The sequence below is a fragment of the Ptiloglossa arizonensis genome, chromosome 2 (assembly GCF_051014685.1).
Source record: "Ptiloglossa arizonensis isolate GNS036 chromosome 2, iyPtiAriz1_principal, whole genome shotgun sequence".
Taxonomy (NCBI): domain Eukaryota; kingdom Metazoa; phylum Arthropoda; class Insecta; order Hymenoptera; family Colletidae; genus Ptiloglossa; species Ptiloglossa arizonensis.
In genome coordinates, this window is record NC_135049.1 from 30,572,051 (window position 1) to 30,594,838 (window position 22,788).

The 22,788-nt window shown below is 50.3% G+C and overlaps 2 protein-coding genes across 5 annotated transcripts in view; one reads left to right on the top strand and one right to left on the bottom strand.

The window, feature by feature from the left end:
- The window catches only part of Nmo (serine/threonine-protein kinase nemo), a 243,305-nt gene that overhangs the window by 211,450 nt on the left and 9,067 nt on the right, over positions 1-22,788 (top strand). The window contains exons 5-10 of one of the 3 annotated variants that reach the window (XM_076304733.1): positions 1,000-1,085; positions 1,547-1,756; positions 2,278-2,466; positions 4,787-4,988; positions 7,842-7,935; positions 15,364-16,132. In XM_076304733.1, the coding sequence (XP_076160848.1) occupies positions 1,000-1,085; positions 1,547-1,756; positions 2,278-2,466; positions 4,787-4,988; positions 7,842-7,935; positions 15,364-15,418 (836 nt within the window). In that variant the 3' untranslated portion in view covers positions 15,419-16,132. Of the gene's footprint in view, positions 1-999; positions 1,086-1,546; positions 1,757-2,277; positions 2,467-4,786; positions 4,989-7,841; positions 7,936-9,653; positions 9,775-15,363; positions 16,133-22,788 lie in introns of those variants that run through there. The other 2 variants (XM_076304735.1, XM_076304732.1) reach the window with 2 other exon arrangements.
- Positions 1-22,788, bottom strand: part of LOC143143484 (uncharacterized) — a 114,033-nt gene that overhangs the window by 62,176 nt on the left and 29,069 nt on the right. The gene's annotated exons all lie outside the window — the stretch shown is intronic.

Consider the following 22,788-nt stretch of genomic DNA (forward strand, 5'->3'; position numbering starts at 1 on the left):
ATTAAAACGATCCGGCCGAGGGAAACCCACCTCGCGCCGCGTCGCGGAATCGAGACGAAGTTCCCTACGTTCGGACCGATTTCGAACGTTTTCTTAAATCGAACTGCTCGAAAATACGTTCGTCGATTACGACACGACGTACCGTTCTTTCCACGAAATTTTAACACGAATTTACGCGAAGAGAAACGAACGAGGAAAAAAACAAATCGGTTCGCTGCAAACTTTACTTGGTCGAAAAGGATACGATTTCGACCTTCGAAACGGTGAAGTTTGATCCTCCTTGCGTCTCTTTTTCGACAAGTTTTCATCATCGACTTTTGAATATCGTCTCGGTGATCGTCGAGATCGTTCGAGAAAATTACGATTCGTTTTTGCGGAAGAAAAGAACGTCGATCGAGATCAACGATCCGCGTAGATTTACCAAAACTACTTTCGACCGGTTTTCCAACGAAAGTTGCTTTAAATTTCGTGGCATATTTTCGAAAGACGTTACGAGTTTTCTCGTTCCATGGACGAGATCGATTTCACAAGTTCCTCTCTTCTCACGATTTTCCGGAGACGCCCGCGATGGAACACCTCGGTGCACCGAAATCTATCGGCAGTTCCAGCGTAAAGTCGACGCGCTCTCGTGAACGTGGTCGAAAACGAGGCAACCTTATTCCGAAAACGTCGCTCTCGGATCGAAGTGGACCGAAATTGTCGCGTCCTCGGCGGCGCGTAGACGACGACGACGTCGGTGACGTCCTCGCGCGAGCTAAACGCCGGATAATCTCCCCTGAATGCGCGTGCATCCGTCGAGAGGAGCAAAGAGCCTCTAACGACGCGAGAATTTCGTCGAAATTCAGGTCGCGCGTTTCGCGATGGAAAATCTTTCGCGTTTCCTGGTCGAAGTGCTCCCTTTCGGAAATTTTCGTGCTTTTCCACCGGCCACGTTTCACGGTGGAACACCATGTGCGTAGATTCGAGCGATTCACGAGAGATTTCCGTTTTGTTTTCCAGGTCTCAAGTACCTTCACTCGGCCAGAATCCTACACAGGGACATCAAGCCGGGGAACCTGCTCGTGAACAGCAACTGCGTGCTGAAGGTGAGCGCGCGGAGTCCTTCTTTCCGTACCGGATCGTTCATTAAGGACAAACTGTACTTTTCGCGCTAATGGAGCGTTCGTTTCGCGACTCGTCGCTCGATTCGTCGAGTGTCCCTTGGTTTCGAAGGGACTACGGCGAAAAGTAACCTTCGAGAATTTACCGATCGATTTGCAAAGAAACGCCCCCGATTTTCGCAAGTTTCGTATTTATCCACCGAGAGTATAGATATATCGATCGATTTTCAACGCTTTTCACGGTCTAGCGGCTCTTCCAAAAGATACGGTGTTTAAAAAACGATTGTATTCCGCGTTGGGATATCTATGCGCCTCTTCGCGATTAGTTTCGCGCTTGACGAGAAATCGTCAAGGTTGCGCGTTCAGATCCATTTAAAAAAGAAAAATCAAATGAAAGAGTTGACCACGATTTCGAGGAGAGGATTGTACGTTTTCTCTGCGAACAGATCTGCGACTTCGGACTGGCCCGAGTGGAGGAGCCCGACCAGAACAAGCACATGACCCAGGAAGTGGTGACGCAGTATTATCGTGCACCGGAAATCCTGATGGGAGCGCGGCACTACACGGCCGCCGTGGACGTATGGAGCGTTGGATGCATTTTCGGCGAGCTCCTGCGTCGGCGGATCCTCTTCCAGGCGCAGAGTCCTGTGCAACAGGTCAGTCCTTGTCCCGATAAATCGTTAACGTCTCCGTAACGCGACTTCCACGGCCTCTGGAAATCTCCCGAGGCCAAAGTCCAAATCCACCGAGAGTTCTGCTCAGAGACCGTGAACTTTCCGCACGGTGTCTCGCGAAATACTCTTTTCGAAGCTTTCGCGAATTTATCGAATCGTTCTTGTCCCCGATGCAATCGAGTTGAGATAACGATTAAGGGCACATCGAGAGTCGTACTTTCGCACCGATTACGCTCGAGGAAGTTATCGTTGGAGAGCAAATTGCATCGGTTGCTACGTTCGACGACGTCGAAGAAGAAAAAAAAAAAAAAGAGGTGAAAAATTGTAAAAGGCGTTTACCGCTCGGTTGACCAGGAGGGTCGCCGAAAATAGGGTTCGCGCGCATAAATTCCGCTCGCGGTGTAAAACTCGTTCCGCGTCGGGAGGCCGCACGGACGTGGTCTCCCGCGTCGAAGAGGAGGGACACGCGTTGTAAAATCGCGCACGTACTGGTTCGCTTGCAGCTGGAGCTGATCACGGAATTGCTGGGCACACCGACCCTCGAGGACATGAGGTACGCGTGCGAGGGTGCGAGATCCCACATGCTGAGGCGTGCACCGAAGCCACCCTCGCTGACGGCCCTCTACACCCTCAGCAGCCAGGCGACGCACGAGGCCGTCCATTTGCTCTGCCAGATGCTAGTCTTCGATCCCGTAAGTTTTCCAACGCGAACGCCCCCGTGGACGAGGGTGAGATCCGCCTCCCTTGGTTCGCGGTACAATGAACCGCACCGGTTCGAATTTAACGCCGATAGCTCCGAGAGGACGGATTTCCGCTCGTTTCGAAACGAACGGCGATCCAAACCGTCTACTTTCCATCTCACCTTTACCTATTCGACGCCGAAACGATTACCGCGAATCTGATCAACGAGAGTCTGCGGCTCGAAGCAAGATCGGAAACGAGAACGACCAAGTTGCATCGGAGGGACGATGCACTATTGAAAGGAATCGATCCGGTACACCGAAACGACGAGCGTTACCGATTCGATACCTACGATTGGGTTCTGGTCGACGCGTTCTCAAGACGCGAGGAAGACACTCGGAACCGTGGTGCGAAATCCTCGATACTGATCATCGATCGCGATCGATGAGACTTTCAAGTGCATTCTTCCCCGATGCAATTTCGTCGGGGAAAAAATTCGACGCGCTCGTTTCGCGCGTCGGGGTTAACATCGAGACGACCCGGGACCGGTGGAGCTTCGGTGCCTATAATAAAAAGGAAATATTCACGACCGAACGAGGTCCGTGAGCATTCCACTGGATGTTCGACACTTCGTAAAGAATGCTCCGAACGAGGGTCGCGACACCGTAAAGTCCCCGCGAGAGCGGTATTCGTAAAACAAAAGTCGCGATAAAAACCTTTTACCGTCGAGTCTCGAAACGGAGAAAGGGAAAAGGAACGCGAGACGAGCGATCTGTCCGAATTTCCCCGAGATGAACGCGAAACGGAAGAGAGTCGAGTCCTGTTCGGGTTCGGCGTGCGCTTATTAAAGCTCCGGGACACGCGCCGACGCTTTACAACCTACTTTCCTAAATCTCGCGCCCGAACCGACCCATCGTTTCGATGTTCGAACGACAGAGCCGGACCGTGTAAAACTTGCACGGCCGTTTAACGGGAGGACGTTAAACGGGACGCGTCGAGGCTTCGAGCCTTATACAGAGTGTCCCGCAACGATCAACCTGGAAACAACCGAGAACGAATCCGAACCTCGAGATCGTAATTCCTTAGTTTCCTCTCGAAAGTTTCCGGAACGATGATCTCGAGAATCGTCGATAAATCGCGCGCGTCTCTCGCCCGCGTTGGTGTACCTCTCGCGTCGGTACGCGAGATACTTTCCAATCGAGAAACAATATTTTCGATCGTACGCAAATGAACGTATCCACGCACCGCGCTGCAACCGCTTCGTATCCACGGTCGAAGGTTCGTCGAACCGAATTTTAATAAAGCGTCGGCCGACGAATCGAAAATTAATTTTCTCGAGAAACATCGCGCGAAATAATTTCGTTCGACGGTATTTTCGATTTATTCTCGCGTACGGAATCCACTGTTCGAAACGCGTGGATCGCACGCCACGGACACCCTGTACGTTCGAATACACGCCACCGAGAGCTAACTGTTCCGAGCATTAAACGTAGCAAGGTAGCTAATTAAACGAAAGTTCCGGTACGTTCTTCGCGAGATGGTCGGTTACTCGTTCCGAGACGATTCGATTTTCGCCGGGTCTCGCTGCTACTCTCCTTCTTGGAAAGTTTTAATAGATTTTTCAGACGGTTCGGGCATTATCGACGAGGATGGTTCGTTCGGTCCCGATGTCTGCTTCTCGAAGCTCTCGCGTACGAGTGACTCCTGCCGCGAGTCGAACCGGCTCCTGAAAAATGAATCGCATTTCCCGAAACGTTCGGGAAGTTTCGTCGTGGCTCGATGATCTCGCGCATCGAAACAAATCCCCACGCGGTCTACGATCTTCCGTTCCCGGTACGAACTACTTTCCAATTATCCTAACTGTTCACCGAAATTCCTCCAGCCCGTAATTAAATTCCCTTCTTTTTATTTATCCCCGAGATCGATCCGCTGGAGAACACCCAACACCGAAAACTCGGCTCGAGACCTTTTAAATTGCTTTCTTTTCGTCCTCGAATCGCGAAAAAGATTCACCGACTCGACGATACACCCCGTGTATCGAAATACCTTGGAATTTGTCAATCGACGCATCGTCCGAGCAACGAAGCGGACAATTGCCCCAGCCGCGATCTCCTACAACGAGATGATCCAAAATTCGCGCGGATCGGGGAGCTCGGACGAATTTATTCGCGGCACCTATTTTTTTTTTCTTTTTTTTTATCTTCGATCATCTTTCCCCTCGGAGAGAAATAACCATCGTCGAGCGCAGCCTCGTAAATATCGGAGCGTTCGTTTTCGAACGGGGCGGGCTTTATCGATCGTTCGTTGACCTCGTTCGCGAACTTCCCGCAGGACAAGAGGATCACCGTGGTGGATGCTCTGGCGCATCCTTATCTCGACGAGGGAAGACTCAGATATCACTCGTGCATGTGCACGTGCTGCTACACGACCAGCGCCGGCATGAGACAGTACACCGGGGACTTCGAGCCAGCCACGTCCCATCCTTTCGACGATCTCTGGGAGCGGAAACTCACCACCGTGCAGCAGGTGAAAGGTAAGGGACCCAGGGGTGGGGGCAGAGGCCCCTCCCCCCTCCTCCTTCTCCACGCTTCGGTCTTTCAGCGTCGTTTCGAATCACCGAGCATCCCGGATGCGTTTTCGTGCGGGTAATTGCCGACTTTCGGCTCGAGGCCATCGATCCGACTCCGTGGATCGCGCGCGGACTTCCTTCCTCCTCGAGACTCTTTCTTCGACGCCCTTTTGTTCCGGGAGGAGATTACCGATAAGCGGATCGAAACATCCCGGTCGATTTCCAGGAAGGAAGTTCTCCGCTCGAGACGGAAGCGCGTCCAAACGAAGGGCCGATCCCTTCGCTCGCTCGCTCGCTCGAGGGAAGCGATCGAATCGAGCTGGCAAAGTGCTATTCGACGCGGACCGTGAAAACAATTCGAACAAACGTACTTTCAACTTACTTGTCGACAAACCCGGGATATTAGAAAAAAGGTTATCGGTTTCGATCGCTTGGAACATTTATACCGTAGCCGCCAACTGGGCGAGTCGAAGATCGCAGGGTTAAGAAAAATTCTATCGTTAGGGTTTCCCCGGTGAGAGTGCTTGAAAATTCTCCGGAAATTGTAATCCTCTTCGAAACGAAACCAATCTACCGACGAGGTACCAACTTTCCGTAGTCTCTATCGAAAACGACGCTTCGATTTAAAGGTACGCGCGGTTTCCCGCGAACCTCTCGAGACTCACGGTTGAGGTCGACACTTTGTCTCGTTAGCGCGTTTACCTTCGCCTCGACGGCGTGCAATTCGTCGCGAAAACTCGCCTTTTGGTCACGATCCAAGAAACGTAAATTCAACGACTACGAGCGATCCGCGGCGTAGGAGGAGCGCCGATAGAGCGCCGCGACGCGAGCTCGTGAATTTTCCACGGTGCACCGAATTCGATGGAACGGTGTGCCATCCTGGTGGAGGTCGGTACCGAGTTGATTTCGTAAATCGAGTCGCGTTGAAATCGAGCGATCGATCGCGCTCCGAGCTAGTTCGAAGGGAATCGCGAACGACCGTTTGGACGAGCACCGAGGAGGAGAATTATCGACGAAAGGTCGCGTTCCACGTTTACCATCGGGCAGATCGACCCAGCCACGTATAGGAAAAATCGCGTCTCGCGACGTGACTCACGCGCATTATTAATAGTTTAAACGTCTCGGGCACGTGGCTGACCGCGGCGAGAACAATGACGCGATTGACTCTCGCGTGCGCTCGGGGCACACAGTCGACCCGCGGCCGCGATAAATCGTGCTTTATCACCAACGTGGCCAGGGGACCGTGAAGTTATCGCGTATGACTTTCTTCCTCGTAATCGCGTCGAAACTGGGTCTAATATCGCGCTTCGAAAATTGCACGCCACGCGCGACGACCGCGTGTATTTACCAGCCTTGTTTCGTGCACCGTTCGGATAGCTTTCGTTTCGCGCGAATGGATTCCCAATTTTCGCCAAGAATTATATTTCCATTTCCGGGCCGCTTTATCTCGAGTACACGTGATTCACCGTTAATTCGAAAAACTTCCGAGGGTTTCGCGTTTCTTTTTTTTTTCTTCCACTCCCCCTACGTCCAGAGGACCGAGGGTGGAGCGAAAATTACGGCCCCACGGGGATTGGATTCTTCGCGCGAGAGCGAATCGAAGACGCGGAATCGCGTCTCTTTCTACGAGGCGTCGTTTTCCAGGGAATCGATTTCGAAGATTTACGGGGAACCCGCGAATATTACCCGCTCGTTCCTTCCTCGTTGTTTCGACTCGTATCGGCGTTCGGGGATGGTACGGTATTGTTTATTTTACACCGATCTTGCGTAGATTCGACCGGACGGAGTCAATCGAAACGAACAACGCATCGATGGTCTTGAACGCCGATACAAGTAGAAGTAACGAGCAATGGTCGGACGTCTCAGCCGGCCGCCGATCGCGCGCCCCGAAAATCTTCGAACTCGATTTCCTCCGAGAGGAAACCTTTTATGAGAAAATTTTATTTCCCGTTTTCGATTCATTTTTTCGCAAAGTGTCCGCCGTGTCCGTGCCGAGAGAATTCCGTTCCGCTCTGTGGAATAGTTCCTTCGTAAAGCGAATTCGTCGATCGTCCTGCTCGGATTCCAAGCATAAGTCGCGGAGAGCTCACCTTTGAACACCGTGTCCGCCAGCTCCTCGTTCGTGGTTCTTCGTCCCGCGGTGCTCGTGTCGCGGGTAAATACACGGTAACGCGTACAAGAATTTTCAACGGTAATTAACCGTGAACGCGTAAGCGACGCTCGAGAAGTCGTTGTTCTTTTTTCGTACAATATCCGTGGGACATTCGCGGGAGCAATTAAAACTCGCGATCTTGGCTTCTCGCGGAGCTATTTGTCCGTTTAGCGAGCGGTATTCGGTTTTTCCAAGCGCGTCGAACAACTACCGACAAGAGCGGAACTTGGAGCGTTTCGCGTCTCGCGCAGACCGGACACTTCGCGAGGCCCGTTGCCAGTTCTCGATGTCGTTTCTCCGATTTTCATCGAGCGGTTGGTAAGTTCGCTTAGGCGTCTCGAACGTACCCGATTATCGAACAATCGACGCGCGACCGAGACCGTTTTCCGTTATCAAGAAGAGCGATCGAATATTCCAAGATTCGATTCGCTCGACACTCGAGTGGGTTTCCTGGTGTCTCGGATGGAAGAACAAACGTCTTTCTTTGAGACGCGTTTTTGAAATAGAAATGTCAAAGTTCGAAAAGTCGACGGACAAGCGTAAGTTCGACACGAACCGGTCCCAAAGATGGCCCGTTGTCGAACTCGAGACACGAGGAAAGCCCCTCGAGCGAAGGCCCAGAGGAGCGTGTATCTCACCCGACGATCCGACGTTGTCTGTTTCAGAGGAAATGCACAAATTTATAGCGGAACAGCTGAACACGTCGCGCGTGCCGCTCTGCATAAATCCGCAGTCCGCGGCGTTCAAGAGCTTCGCAAGGTAAGCCGCAGGTGGCGGATCGTCCAGGTTATAAACGATCGATGATTACCGAGAGGCAAATAAAATAATGAAAGACGAAAAAAGACACACGTCGGCTAGGATAGAGAAGCGGCCACCGGCCGCAAACGCTACGGGCGAATCTGTGATCGGGGAAACCGGTGCCCCCGGAATCGAAACCCTCCCTTCACGGATCTCCCCGAAACCAACTCCTCCAGGTCCCTCTCCACGATCATCGTCCAATCGCCGCCTCCTCCACCTCCTCCTTTCCACGAAGACCAACCCCTTCGAATCGCGCGCGCGAAGACCAAAACGATCGATCGCGAACGATCGAGAGGGAGTAAACCAAGTGGGTGCCCGTGCGTGCGTGCATGCGTGCGTGTGTGCGTGTGTGCGTGTGTTTGTGCGTGTGCGAGAGGGAGCGAAAGGGATCGCACAGTGTTCGTTCTGTGTGCGTTTGTTTCTCTATTTCTTTTTTTTTTCATTTGTTTTCTCTTTATCGTCGAAGTCGAAGAACGAGTCGGATTAAAGAGAACGACGGAGAAACCGGGGGAGAAGAAGAGAGAAGAGAGAGAGAGAGAGAGAGAGGGGGGGGAAGTGAGAGAAAGAGAGAGAAAAGTGAGCGAGTGTCCGTGGTACGGAAATTAAAGAACCGTGGAGAACGAGAGGGAGGGGGGGAAAAAAAAAAGAAGGACCGGGGGCAGGAACGATCGAAACGAGCCAGAAGAAGCGATCTTTTGTTCCGACGACCCTCTCTCGCTAACATCCTTTGGCCGTTCGGCTCGAGAATCCGAGCCGAGACTACGGTTGCTTCCGGACCGTTCCATGGGAAACGATTAAGAATTAACCGCGTCTCCGAGTCGCGTGCGTGATGTGAGTATACGTGTCTGTGTCTGTACAGTATCGGTGGAACGATTCGAGCACGTGATTCGCACCCTTTCACCCGATATTTCCACGGAGAGATCGCGACGATGGGATTTCGTCCATGTCGAGACAACTTTCTTTTTTTGTCGTAAAATTGGACCGAGAATAAAGATACGCTTGTTTGTATCGGAGTTTGCGAGCGCACGGTGTATTTAAAAAGATATTCAGCCTCGAAGATACTCGACTCGGTGAGTTTAATCGCTCGTAGTTGGGTATTGTGTCGCTTCGGTGTCACCGTTCGCCTTGAGAGAAAGAAAGAGAGAGAGAGAGAGAGAGAGAGAGAGAGAGAGAGAGAGAGAAAATAACGATCGAGTGTACGAGATTTTTCGTTACGATAAATATACATATTCTCGGTCGTAACTGTCTCGATGTTGAACGGCTTCCCGCGTATCGCGTCTAAGCACGAACACAAGGGTCTCTTTATTCTTGTTAATAATTTCGCAAAAAATCGTTCGATCGAAATCGGTCGCTTCTCGTCCAGGATCTCTCCAAGTCACGGAAAAGAAAGTTCACCCCGTAACCACGAACGAAACCTGAAAAATCCCCCGAGGAAAACTCGAAAATCCCACGTTAGAGCGATCAACGAAAAGAGAGAGAGTACCGTGGGAAGTCACAATTAACGACCAGGTCGATAAGAGCTAGCTGATCCCTTAGCCCCGTAAAGTACGAACGAAAAGTTACAATTATATATATTATACATATATATATATATATATATAAAAAAAAAAAACAACTCATTCTGTTTCATATGATTTTCAAAATATGTAACATTTCTCGTGTTGCTTATTGCCGTCAAGTTAGAGCAAGCCGATCGCCGACCCAGCGCCCTGCGCCGCGTATACGTACACGTTACTACTACTACCAGTACCGAATCAGCTATCTACCACTGTCAGCTACTATCGACTACTACCGCTATCGTCTACCACTACTACTACTACTACCGCTACTACCGCTACTACTACTACCAATCGTGTTACGTCTCCTCCTGAACGAACCGAACGAACAGAGAGTCAGCTCTAGTCGGCGCGACCTCGCTCGCTGAGGTACTTGAACAAACCATTTTACCACCTTACGTTTTGTGTTTATTTTCTTTTTGTATTTATTTATATATATATATATGTGTATATATATATATATATATATATATATATATACATATATACATATATACCTCTGGTTTCGTTACCTTCTCTTTATGATATGTCTCGTCGTGTATAATTGCCACCTTGCTTCTTACATTCTGTTTAGAAAAAAGCAAACAAACTTTTGTATGACTGATACTGTATATAAATATATATAAACGTATATATATGTATTTTGTATGTATATATACATATACGTATACATATATATGTATTATATATATTATATATATATATGACTTTATCGGTATACATTATGTGTATATATATGTGTGTGCTCGATTATTCGTGATACGCTCCCGGATGCACGCCAGCGTCGAGCTCGCTCGACCGAGTTCCGATCAAGGATGACACGATTCAGGAAGAAAACTTCCAAGCGATAAATTTCCGAGCAATTTTATTTTCTTATTGGTCCGCTTCCCGAGGGTTCATCGGTTTACGGATCGACGATATTTTCTAATTTCCTAATCGATGAACTTTTATAAATATTACGCGCACAATTTTTCAGCCGAAAGTTCGACGCGTCCAATTTTTCAACTGGAGGTTCGACGCGTTCGATTTCTCAACTGAAAGTACGTGTCCAATTTTTCAACTGGAAGTACAACGCGTTCGATTTCTCAGCTGAAAGTACAACGCGTCCAATTCCTCGACTGAAAATTGGACTCGTCGAATTTTTTTATCGGAGAATCGACGCGTCCAACTTGTCAACTGAAAGCACAACGCGTCCAATTTCTAATCTAGAAGTTGGACCCGTTCGATTTCTCAGCTGGAAAGTTAACGCGTGAAATTCCTCGTTGGAAGATTCGACTCGTGTAATTTTTCAATCCGAGTATCGGACCCGTCCAAGTTCTCATCCGTATATTCGACTCGTCGAACTTCTCGACCGGAGAATCGACCCAGCGAAACTTCCAGCTGGAGCAACGACGCGCGCGGCCGGCCACCACTCTCCGTCGTTCTTTCGAGTTTCGATCGCGGTTCTTAGATGCAAACCGCTCCCAGACGGTTTTCGGGCGTCCGTGGCCGTGGTTTTTTCGTAAGGTTGAACGCACTCTAGGCGGCCGGGTGCGGAGCACTCCCGGCGCGGAAAGCGATAAAGATAAAGAGGCGCGGACGTCTCCCCCAGGGAGCCGAACCGGCGGCACTCGTCGAGTTTCGTCGTGCGCGCGTGCACGCGAACGCACGAGCGCACGAGCGCGCGCCCCCTGCACACCGTGAAAGACAACCGACCCCGCTAATTAGCGTCGGTTTCGCGTACACGTAATTAACGGATTCTTTAACCGAGCTCGAACAACGCGCGCGAGCTTTAAACACGGGACAATTCCCGGTGTAATCGGCGAGGCGGATTCGTTGGAACATCGACCGGCGCGAGATCGTTTCCTTTTCCAAATAAGTATTTCTTCGCGAACGAGGGAAGAAATTCTGCCAGAGTTCGGGGACCTTCGGGAAGCCTCGAGAAAGAGAGACGCGTCTCGGTGTTATTTTCGGGTTTCCGGAACGCGAACGACCGTCGAGAACGAAAAGCTTCGACGAAACGGTGATAATCGAGAATCGTGTCATCCCCGGCTCGCTAAATCGGCGCCGGTGTGCGTGACGTCGATCACGAGCCTCTGTGAAAGTGATATTTGTAAATAACGCTGAAAGAACGCTCGAACAGAGCGGCCCGGCACGACGAGTGTAAGAAGGCCTGATCAACCATGCAGCCTTCAGTTGAGAGAAACGAGTTCGAGGGATAAAAAGAGAAACGGACGACCGCGTCGCGATCAATTTGAAAGACAACGATCACGGGACGAGATAGACACGGGGAATGTGTTGTACTCTCTTTCGCGGTGTATACGGGTAGACACTTCCGCCACCCCCTTTTTAACGTCCACCCTCTTGGATCGCGATACAACGAACCTTCTCGCTAAATCGACTCGCGGTCTTGTATCTCCCTTCTCCATCGACGGATCCATCCTAACCGCGTTTCCCGTACCGTTTTTACTTCTATATTGTATATTTCTTTGCGACAATTTTCGAACGGAAATCCCGACGCGATCCGGCTGTTGGCACAATGACCGTAATCTTTCGAGACTCGGAGAAATCCCTCGATCCCCTCTGTCTTCTTTTTTTTATTTTTTTTTTTTTTCTTAGGGGAACAATTCTCACGTACCCGTAATCGGCCGTCGAGGAGATTGTAACCGCGAGTGGGGGAAATTCGCGCGGACACCGAACGATTTTGCCATACTTTAAAATTTTTCTTTTCGTCGAAAAGGACCAACGAGAGGCGTCGATCCTTTTATTTTTTTTTTGTTCGATCGGACTCCGTAGCGCCCGTTCCAAGAGGATTCTCTCCTCGTGTTTCGTCGGTGCGCCTCTGTCGTTGAGTTTTTAATATTTTTATTTTTTTTTTTTCATTCCCCTTTGCGAAGGTTGTACGGTACAATGGTAGACGATATTACTGGAGGTTGGACGGAGATTTCTCCTCGGAGATTTTCGTTCGAGGAGCCTCGTTCCCGGTACGCCGACTGTATTTTTTCCGGGCCGGGGACCAAACCGTGGAAGTCATTACTGTCATTTCGCCAAGTCTGGGACGCGACGCGGGGTTTCGGTGGTAACGTCTCGCGATCTCGTCGCGATTTGCTTTGCCAAGCGCGAATCGGATCTATCGAGAAGACGTCTAGCCATTTCTACGATTGTTTCGAGTAGTTTGCCGCGCGTTTCCGCGGAGTTCCCGTTGCCGAAAGTTCCTCCGTTCGTTCCCCGATACTTTTCTCCTTGGATTTCGCTCCGTTATTATTTTCGACGGAGCGCGTTTTTCTTTCTTTTTTTTTTTTGTCTTCTCTACCGAGAAGCAAGAAGGGTCGCGAAAGAATCTCTCGAAAAACATTCGCGTTGAAATTAACCAGGGGGTAACGACACGTTCCAGCGGCGCTTTTGTCTCGCGTTCCTCGGAGCGAAGGAGCGGAAGGGAGCCGACTCGCGGCGCGGTTTCTCGCGACGGGGCCGCTTTTTCAAAGTCCAGAAATAATTTCGACGGTTGTGGGAGGGCGGGCCAGAGGCAGGGGGAGGGCCGACGACGGAGACACCCGAGGACAGAGGAGATTTCGAGGTTGGGAAGCGGAAAAAGGAGGACGAGACGCGCTCCTTTTTCGGCCGGTTTGTTCCCGTCGCGCTATTTTCACGGCTGACTTTTCTCGACGAACTTGGCAAAGCAAAGGCGAAGGCCGTAACCGCGTGGAAAATATTTTATAAACGTCGAGAGGGAGGAACGAGTCGTAGACGGGTTTAAAGGGAGGATAAAAACGAGCGGAAGCGAGAAAGGGAGACCCGTCGCAAGGATGCGACCGGACAACAGGGAAAGAGAGAGAAATCTACATCTATTGAGCCAAAACACCTTCGAAAGTATGATCGAACTAGAGAACCGTGAACAAAAAAAAAAAAAAAGAAAAAAAAAAGAATTATACGTAGTGAACGACAATCGAGACGAACGGCCGGCTGTCACGCATGCTGACAGCTGCATGGAAATCAGATGAAGCGTTTTTGTTGTTTTGTTAACCTCCAGACCTGTCGGTCAAAACCCCTTCCGTTGTCGTTTTTCCCGGCAACGTGGAATTTGAAGAGTCGAGTCCAGTCGACGTCACGCGAACCTGTTCCGAGCAGAATGTTTACAATCGGACCGAAGAAAGAATCGACTCGGGGGACCACCCGCTATTCGCCCAGATAGAGAAACATTCTCTTACCGCGTCGGGGAATACCAGCGATGGGATCGAACCTTTCGCGATCGACGTTTCCTCGAACCTCCGTTCGAAAAGTTTGCACGGATCGGACCGCTTTGGAAACGAATCGTTGTTTCGTTGGAAGAAAATTGAAATTTTAACCCCGTTCCAATTCAATCGGTTAGAGCTTTCCCGTGATCGAGAAACGTCGAAACCGAGTCGATTCTTTCTTCGATCCGATCGTGGCTCGAGCCACACAGTTGGTAGATGTTCGCGCGACTCTTCGAATCGCTCGTCACGAGAACGCAGAGCGTTTCCATCGTCGAGAATCGAGAGATCGAACCACGAATTCGATGTTCGTTCGTTTTGCCGTTGTTGTTTCGTCGCGCGTATTACGGTCGCCTCGAGATCGATCGACCGTTCGAGACCACTTCCTCGATCTCGAGCAACGTCCACCGAGACGTCGCTCGACGCGCTCTCGCCTCTCTGTTCGACGAACAAAGAGCGCGGAGGGACGAGACACGGGGAAGTGGGCGTGGCCGAGCGACGCGGTGGGGATAGCCCCGCCCAGTGGCCTTGAGCGGTCCTTCGACTCGATCTAGACCGTAGCGAAACGTCGATGAAACCACCGGTAGAGTACGCGACGATCGATTTCGTTCGGGCCCTACGCAGCCGCGGGAATTATATACTTTTCGTTTAATTCAACGTCGACACCAGGGACCAGCGCACCGATATTCTTTCTTTCGAGTATCAAAAGTACTTTTCAATTCGAGACGTAACTCGATTTTACGCAATTACGATTTTCGCGAAACAATCTCGGTTCCGAGTCCCTGGTTACCAACGATCTCGAGATTTTTGAACGTTGCCCGTTCTCCCATCGATCGTACTCGACACCATCGAGACGCGCTGCTGCCACTCGTTGACGATGCTACCACCACCCATCCTCTGCCCGATCGTTAGCCGACGAAACTCCAAGTGCGAGACGAAACGCTCATCTCGACGATTGCCCGCGTGACAAAACCTTACCGCCGATAGCGAGAAAGCACTTTGCACTTTCGTCGTGTACAGTTCTTAGAGTTCGAATCTCTGAACCCGTGTCGTCGAGCCAGCGATCCGCGCGGAACCCGTTAACCGGTTCGAAGAATGAAAAGAACAAGAGAGAGAGAGAGAGAGAGAGAGAGTAACGATAACGATAAAGAAACAAGCATCGAGCGAATTTCGCGTACGGGAACCGATCGATCGCGGCTTCGTTTTTCGCGAGTAACCACGTCGATCTTGGCTCGAAGATACTGGACCGCGGGTCTCGGTAAAACACCACCGGAAGTCGCGAAGGGACGAGCCGATCACGAGGCACGACACGTTCACCGGAAGCATTTACCGAGTCCCACGGTCCGGGCTGTTCGCCCAGGAACACGCCCAGCACCGGAGATTCGAAAAGTAGCTCACACGCCTCTGTTTCTCCCCGCAAGTCACACACCGAAAGTATACGTACCCCGAGTTAAGACCAAAAAAAAAAAAAAACTCAATAAAAAAAAAGTAACCAAAAAAAATATATATCCAAAAAAAAAAAGTAAAAAAAAAAAAAAATCGAAAAGAAAAGACAGAAAAAAAAAACCAGATCTTTTCTCTGTGAATGACAGCCTCTAATGATCTCTTCGTACGACTTGCAGCTCCACGGTGGCTCATCCCTCGGAATTGCCACCCTCTCCTCACCAATGGGAATAAAAATCTTCTCCGAAATACCGCGAACTCGATGGATTTTGCGACAGCCCGGAAGAGAGAACGAAAACGGGGGAGGAGAGTGAGACAGAGTGGGAAATGAGAAAGAAACAGAGAGATGGTAGCGAGAATTAACGCGAGCCCGGAAGTTACGGACGACGCCTAGAAAAGGATCCACGAGGAGAACCCGGAAGAGATGAGACAAGGGGTGTTTGAGGGGTTTGGGCAAGGACGAGAAGAAAGGAAGCGCGGAGAAGAGCCAAGAGAGACAATAGACTGCCGAGCACTGTAGCCTCAATTTTCGACTAGCCGATATATATACATATATATATATATACATAGGACGTGTATGTATATAGAATATCTATACATATATATTATTATACATACCGCTGTATACATACAAGGGAGAGAGAGAGAGACAGAGGGAGCCTAGGAGGAAGGACACACGAGTAGCCAATTATCGACGGAGTTGTGTAGCCGATCGCAGGAGGGAAGCAGGCGATCAGTTTCGAGGGGTTCGAGTTCACGGCTAAACCCGAGACGGTTGCGGGAACGAACCAGAGGGGAGGGAAGGGGGGAGACGAAAGCGAGAGGAGAGCGTGTAATAGTCCGTAAGGGAGCGTCCAAGAGACGGGCCAGTCTTATTTTTCTTCGTTTTTCTTTTGTCTGTTTTTTTTTTTTTTGTTTTTTTCCCCGTTCCCCGTTCGTTCGTAGATTGTTTCGCGCGGGAGAAAGGCGACCGATGAAAGAAACGTTCCTCTCGATCCTCGGCCGTTTCCGCTCGGTCTTGGCGCGATTTCCCGTGTCGGAAAAACGCGTCCACGTCGCGACGTTCCTCGATCCCGATTCGTATCGGAGATCCCGTCGGCTCTCCGTGGCGAGGTAAGCGTTTCTCTCAACGGGTGTGCTCTTCGTTTTGTACCTGCCGTAAGAGTAGTTCCTCTCGGGGTCTCGCGATCGCGACGATCGCCGCGCGCAGAACCGAGCCGAGAAAACTCGTTCGGAGAGAGCCGCGATCTTCGTCGAAGAGGTAAAGAAGGAAAACGAGCTGGAGGACCGCCAAGAGGATCGAGTCTGGATCGCGGTCCACCTTTCCTCCCGCGTATACCCGTAGATGTTATTGTCGGTTCGCGAGCGTTCCGTGATCGATGCGCATCCAGCGACGATCTTCGTCGAAGAAAGGAACAAGACCAGCCGCACCGAGGACAACACGGACGGAACGCAAGTTCGCGGACGCGCAAGGAGCACCGGGAAGATGAGTCTCGAGGACGCGAGGAATCCTCTGTCGTCCAGGATACCGTGGGAGGGACGATCGGTCCCCCATCGTCGACGATTCTCGCTCGTTTACCGGCGTTTATCGAGAACCGTTCGAGAACCATTGTCGCGACTATCTTGTATGTACCGATGCGTCGGCGGTCCGGTGGCAGACCGGACCCGATTCCCAGCGATTCGACGAACTCGGAGCGCTCGAATCGCGAACTCGATCGCCAAACGATTCGCGGGAACGCGTCTTCGAACGAACGAACGAATTGTCGTTTCGATTTGCGCGTCGAGTCGACGTTTACGGAATCGCGCGAATCGTTCCGTTTAGTTCGTTTGGCGATCGGCGTATTCACGGCCGGGAACTTGAAACGGAGAGACACGTTGGGCCGAGACGAACACACGGACAATTCGCGCGTCAGCGGTGTTCGTTATCGGTACGAGAACACCTCGATCGAGAATGTTCAAGGAGCGACGTTTCTCTCCGAACCCTCGCCGCCCCGAAGAAGCTCCCGCCGGTTACGCTCGTCGATCGCGCCTACTTCCCGAACTCTCGCACGGTGGTAGATCGCGCGATTCGTTTCGCGCGTGTACGCGTAAACGAGAGCGATCGATTCGTTCGAGCGTGACACGAGACGAGAGGCATCGTTCGGTGTCGTCTTTGCGTAGATAGGTTCGCTACAATTTCATTTCGAGCTGCGTTTGCGCAAACGCTCCCGTGCGAGATCTCGCCTTGGTTTCGGGTCGAATTTTCGGTTCCTTCGAGTCTGTACCCGCAACGGAACGCCACGCCACGCCCCACGCGACGATCCCGTTTCAGCGTTTCGACGCGGGTTTCAACGATGTCGTCTCGCTCGCGCGACGATCATCCGGTCCGTGTAATCGCGCGAAACGATCCCCCCGTTCCCCTTCGTTGTTCCATTTTTTTTTCTTTTTTACAATTAGAAGTAGTCGATCGATCGCGCGGTTTCGATTCGAGACGCCCGATCCCCGAGGCCAGACGAAGGACGCACGGTGCCCCAATTAGTTACGTTCTGAGTGTGATTTTAGTTTAAGAAACTTAGGTAGCCAGTAGCTCGCGAGAAATCGTCGTTTCTTAGGTAGCGATTTAGCAGTAGCGAAAAAACACGACACACGGTTTTCATTCTGTAAAGAACAAACGGTGACACACACGCGCGTGCGCGCGCGCGTACACAACGTACACCCCATACACACGCAGACAGGCACACACATGTGTTCTCTTTTTTACGCAAACTCAACTGATTTCTACCACGTGATCCCGTTTTGCGGGGATCGTTTAACGTAACGATGTATCGTTTAAGTAACTTTTAGCGTAGCGTATCGAGACGGAGGGAAAAAGACAGGAGAGTCGATCGGCTTTTGGAGGGAAAGAGACAAGCTTCGCGAGGAATCGAAAAGACGCGCGACTTCTTTCCTTTTTTTTTTCTTTTTTTTCTATATTTCCAGAACGATCGTTCGGATCGTTTTTGCAATCGAACAGACGTACGTGCGTTTCGATCCGAGGACTTCGAGGGGAGAAGGAAACACGCCGGTTCCTCGCAACGGACCTCGTGGATCGAGACACCTCGATCGATGGTAGACGATCCACGCTGCGACGAAAGAGGCTCGATCGTTGCGCAAACGCGCGAAAAATTATGCGATCCGTGTGTAATTTCCAGAGGGTCTCGTTGTTTCGCTTTTCACGGGACAAAGGCGGTACCGGGTTACGCGTTGCAAAGTGTCAGCCGGCTTTCCAACGAACGGGACGAAACAAAGCGCGGCACCGATCTCGGCGCCCCCGAGGTTCCATTTTCTTACGATCCCCCCGTTGTACAATAATATTATCCGTTGTCGCGATCGCGAGGAACAACCACCGACGACCGTGTACCTATAATTGCGTTAGGTAATAGAAGTAGGTCGAAGTTCGCGAGCCACGGTTCCGTTAAAGTGCACCGCGTCCAAAGACCCGGGAAGTCGCAGCGTGGAGAATTCTCGAGGCGATTCGGCGCCGTTTCTTCTTCTTCTTCTTCTTCTTCTTCTTCTTCTTCCCCGATGTCCTCGTTTTGTAATTAACAAAGTACCATGTCGGTCGCGTCGTTTCGGCGGACCGAGAGCGCTTCTCTCGTCATTTGTAAATAGGTCATCGCGCGTTCACCGTGTACATAAACTTTTAGTAGCTCATGAATCGAATCACCCGCAACCGCGTAAAACGCGTACCGCAGCCCCCGAAGCGCGGAATTTTCGTCGCGTTCGATCGCGGGGCGACGCGGCACACGGAAAACCGACCCATGCCGAGCGCGATACTAGATAGAGAAATTACACGTCCCGTTCTATGCCAATTCTTTTTCTTTCTCTTTTGCGCGACCAGAAACTGCCCGAGTTACGAATCGAACGCAGTCGCCCGGCGTCGAACGGTGACGAGAATTTAACAAACGTATTCCACGGACCGCGCGAAACTTCCACGAACGGAGAGACGTTCCCTCGTGACATTTTGCGAATCGTATCCTCGTGGCATCACGGCTCCGACACTGTACGGAGAATACTCGAAACGAACGAAGAAACGGACCAGAGCAACGCGAACGAGCCTTCGACGTGTGTATTTTTACGTAGAGATCGTCTCGGGTCTGTCCATCGATTCGCGCTGTTCGATCTGTACGCGTGAGTCGAGAATCGACGTTGTACAGTTTCAATCGTTGAGAGATTTTCAATCGGTAGATCGCGGACAAACCACCGGCACCGATCCCACTCGTCGATGTCGTTTAATAAATTTCCGAATAAAGAAAACGAACGAACGCGCGTGTTCGTTGATCGTCTCTTCGAGATCTACAAAGAGCACGACCACAAAGAGAAAACAATTTACGCGCGAACGAAAAATTATCTCATAGATGATCGTATCGCGGACCTTTGTTCGTTACGATCGATCCAGCTTTTTTCGCGGGCTCGTATAAATTAACTTTACCATCGTTGTTCGACAACTTCAAGAGCGCGCGAACTTATGGACCGACCCGATATTTCGCCACTTTTATCGTTTTAAACAATCCCCCGTTTCCTCGTTGAAACTCGATCAGCACGCGAAATGCTCCTCGCGTTTTATCGCGGACTCGGTAGATTTTTACGTCCCGATTCCAAAACGTTTTTAATCTTTTATCGGCTTTTCGCGACACTCCCGAAACTTCCGTCTCTCCCCCTAGCCCCGACCGTTTCCAAATTTATCGATTTTGCCAGCCAGAGGGCGAACAACCCTTCGGCGTACGACCGTACGGGAAAGAAATTGAAAGAGAAAACCAGTAGTTCGTTGCCTTTTTAAAAACGACGAGTCCTGAGAGAAGAACGTACGATTCCGTGGAAGTTTCGCGACGCTCCGATTCGCAGTTTAATTAATCCCGGAGGAAGCGTGGAGATGAAGAGAGAGAAGAGAGATCGCGAAGAACGAAACAGAGAGAGAAAGAGGGGGAGAGAGAGAGAGAAAAAGTGTGTACGAATGTTCGATGGAGCGACAGTGAGGAAGAGTGTGTACGAATGCGTGAGATTAATGTTTCCTATTAAACGAAAAAAAAAAAAGTAACACGTAGATGATTACTTAACGGCAAGATTTGTAAATACGTAGCTCACTGTAGCTGGTCAGTTGGGCATTTAACGAAACCCGCCTCGAGAGTAGAGGCGAGACAAAAAGTGGTAAAAAAAAAAAAACAAATATGGAAAATCGAAAACACGAAACGAGAGCGAGAGGGACGCACCTCCCTCTCCGTCGCGCTTACACGTACAAAGAAACACGTACGCGTTCACACACACACACGCGCGTATACACACATACATACATACATACACATACACACACGTATAAAAATACACACGCGGTGTATACGCAGGCATTTTGTTCGGGACACACCGAAACTCGCGTGTGTCTCGGTTCTCTCGCATCGAGAACCCCGAACAAACGAATAATACCGGAGGCTAGGTGATAATGCATAAGTCGTAAGGTACCTACGTTATAGATAATGAGTAATTAAGCGACAAGAAAAAAAAAATAAAAAAAACTCCACGTATACTCCACACTAGCGAATATGCCTTCATTATGGAAAGTGGCTGGCACGAGATGCACCGAACAATAAAGTTGCTACGGATGAAAAAAAAAAAAAAGAAAAAAAAGAAAAAGAAAGAGAAGGAAGAAGATACACGAAAACGACTGCAAACGGTGGTTCTCTTGTCTCCAGATTTGGCACATCGTTTACCGTCACCTCGTTCTTCCCTCGACCCTTTTTTTATTTTCTTCACTTTTCCTTTGTTTTCCGTTCCCACGAACTCTTTGTTCGAAACGTTTCTTTCAGGTTTTGCCCGCACGTTGGTTCCTTCGAGTCGTCAAAAGACATCGCACCGTGTCACGTTCCGTTCTTTTGCGTATGTTTTACTTTTCTTTTACTTGGAGAGACTGCTTCTGCGGGGAAGCCTTTTTAATACCTTTTTCAGCTTGAAATTGAAACATTTTATCCAGTTAACGTAATACGAGGCCATATCGCGGATCGTACGTATAACTGCTTTCAAAAGTAACCTTTCGAAGATCTTCGTTCGATTCTCGCATCGCGACCAAGAATAAAACCCTTTCTTTTTTATGCAATCGGACCACTCGTACCTTACGATACGATAATACTGATCGGTACCGCGTATAGACACTCGCCGAGTGCATCGAAATTTATTATTCACCTCGAGGTAAGCTCGATCGAGTAGCACGTCTCTCCAAAGTTCTCGTTGCACCGGGTGAGTTTAAAATCGAGACCCAAATCCTACGTCCAAAAACCGAGAACAGTCTCCTAATAAATGTGTACCGACGATTTATTTTCGAGACCGAGCCGATTCCAACAAACGTTTAAAACCGACTGGACGATCGTTGCACGTGTTTCGTAATGCCTGTCGACTCTTCAAGGGTGGATTGAACGCTGAAGAAAAACGATGAAAGGTGATTCCCATCGATGCGCGTACAATTAACGCTCAAAAATGTCTAGGCGGTGTCTCGAAAATAAACGATCGTCGAAGATCGCGTTTATTATCGGTGGTTTTCGGTTTTCGAGCTCAGGATCGCGTTCGTAAATTTTTGTATTCTTCGTTTCGAAACCCTTCTCGTTTGTTTCTCGAATTCGTTAACAATCCTCACGCACACACACACCGATCGGCCAAGCGACGAGGCAAGAGGGGCGCGAGTTGTTCTCGCCACTCGTCGACTTTTAATCCGGTTGAGCTGCTCCGGAAGCCAAGCACCTTTCGACTTTCGCGTGTATAGTAGAGTGGAAGCGATTCGATCGCGGAATTAGCCGCAACGAACGACAGAGACGACGAACAAACGACAAAGGTCTTCGTCGCTCTCGCGTCCTCGTAGCGTGTACTGCGCGGTAGTCGGTAAAAATTGTGAGAACGAAACCAGAAAACGTGACGACCTGTCGTTAGTAACTAAGAGGCCTTAATATATTGCGAAGACGATTACACACGTCGGTTCAACTTAAGCGTAAACACTTAGCATAGACGATATACACAGGATGTAACCGGTTAAGTGCAAGTAATCGATAATACGGGCACGATTTATGAGATCGGATCTATTTAGCGATTCGGGGACACCGTTACCGCTGCCGAGATCCCCACGTGGATGATTCGTTGGCGGAAATCTCATCTCCGAGTACGCTGGAACGACGTTTAGCTTAGAGTAAGAAAAGAAAAGAGAAAAAAGAGAGAAACCCTTGGCACGACTCTCGATCACCGATAATCGTAGTTAAAGTGTCCAACGCTCGGATCGCGAAGCGCGGAGGACTTTGAGCGTCCTCTTCGAGAATGAAATTTTCGTACTCGATCTTAGGGATCGGTATCTCGATCTCGATCGCGATCTCGACTGCCCCCTCGAACGAAAACGGGGATCGAGGCTCGCGGAGGGTCCTCGAACGGAACTAAAACGCGGCGCTGCGTCGCGTTTCCGCGTCGATCGTCGGCCTTCTCGCCCGGAGCAACGAATAAACGCGCGGAAAAAGGAATCGTCCAACGCGGGACGTAAATGTCGCCAAGTCGTCGCGTTTACGGCGCCGTAGTCGTAAACCGCGCGCGTTAACGCGAATGAAAAACGGAATAACGCG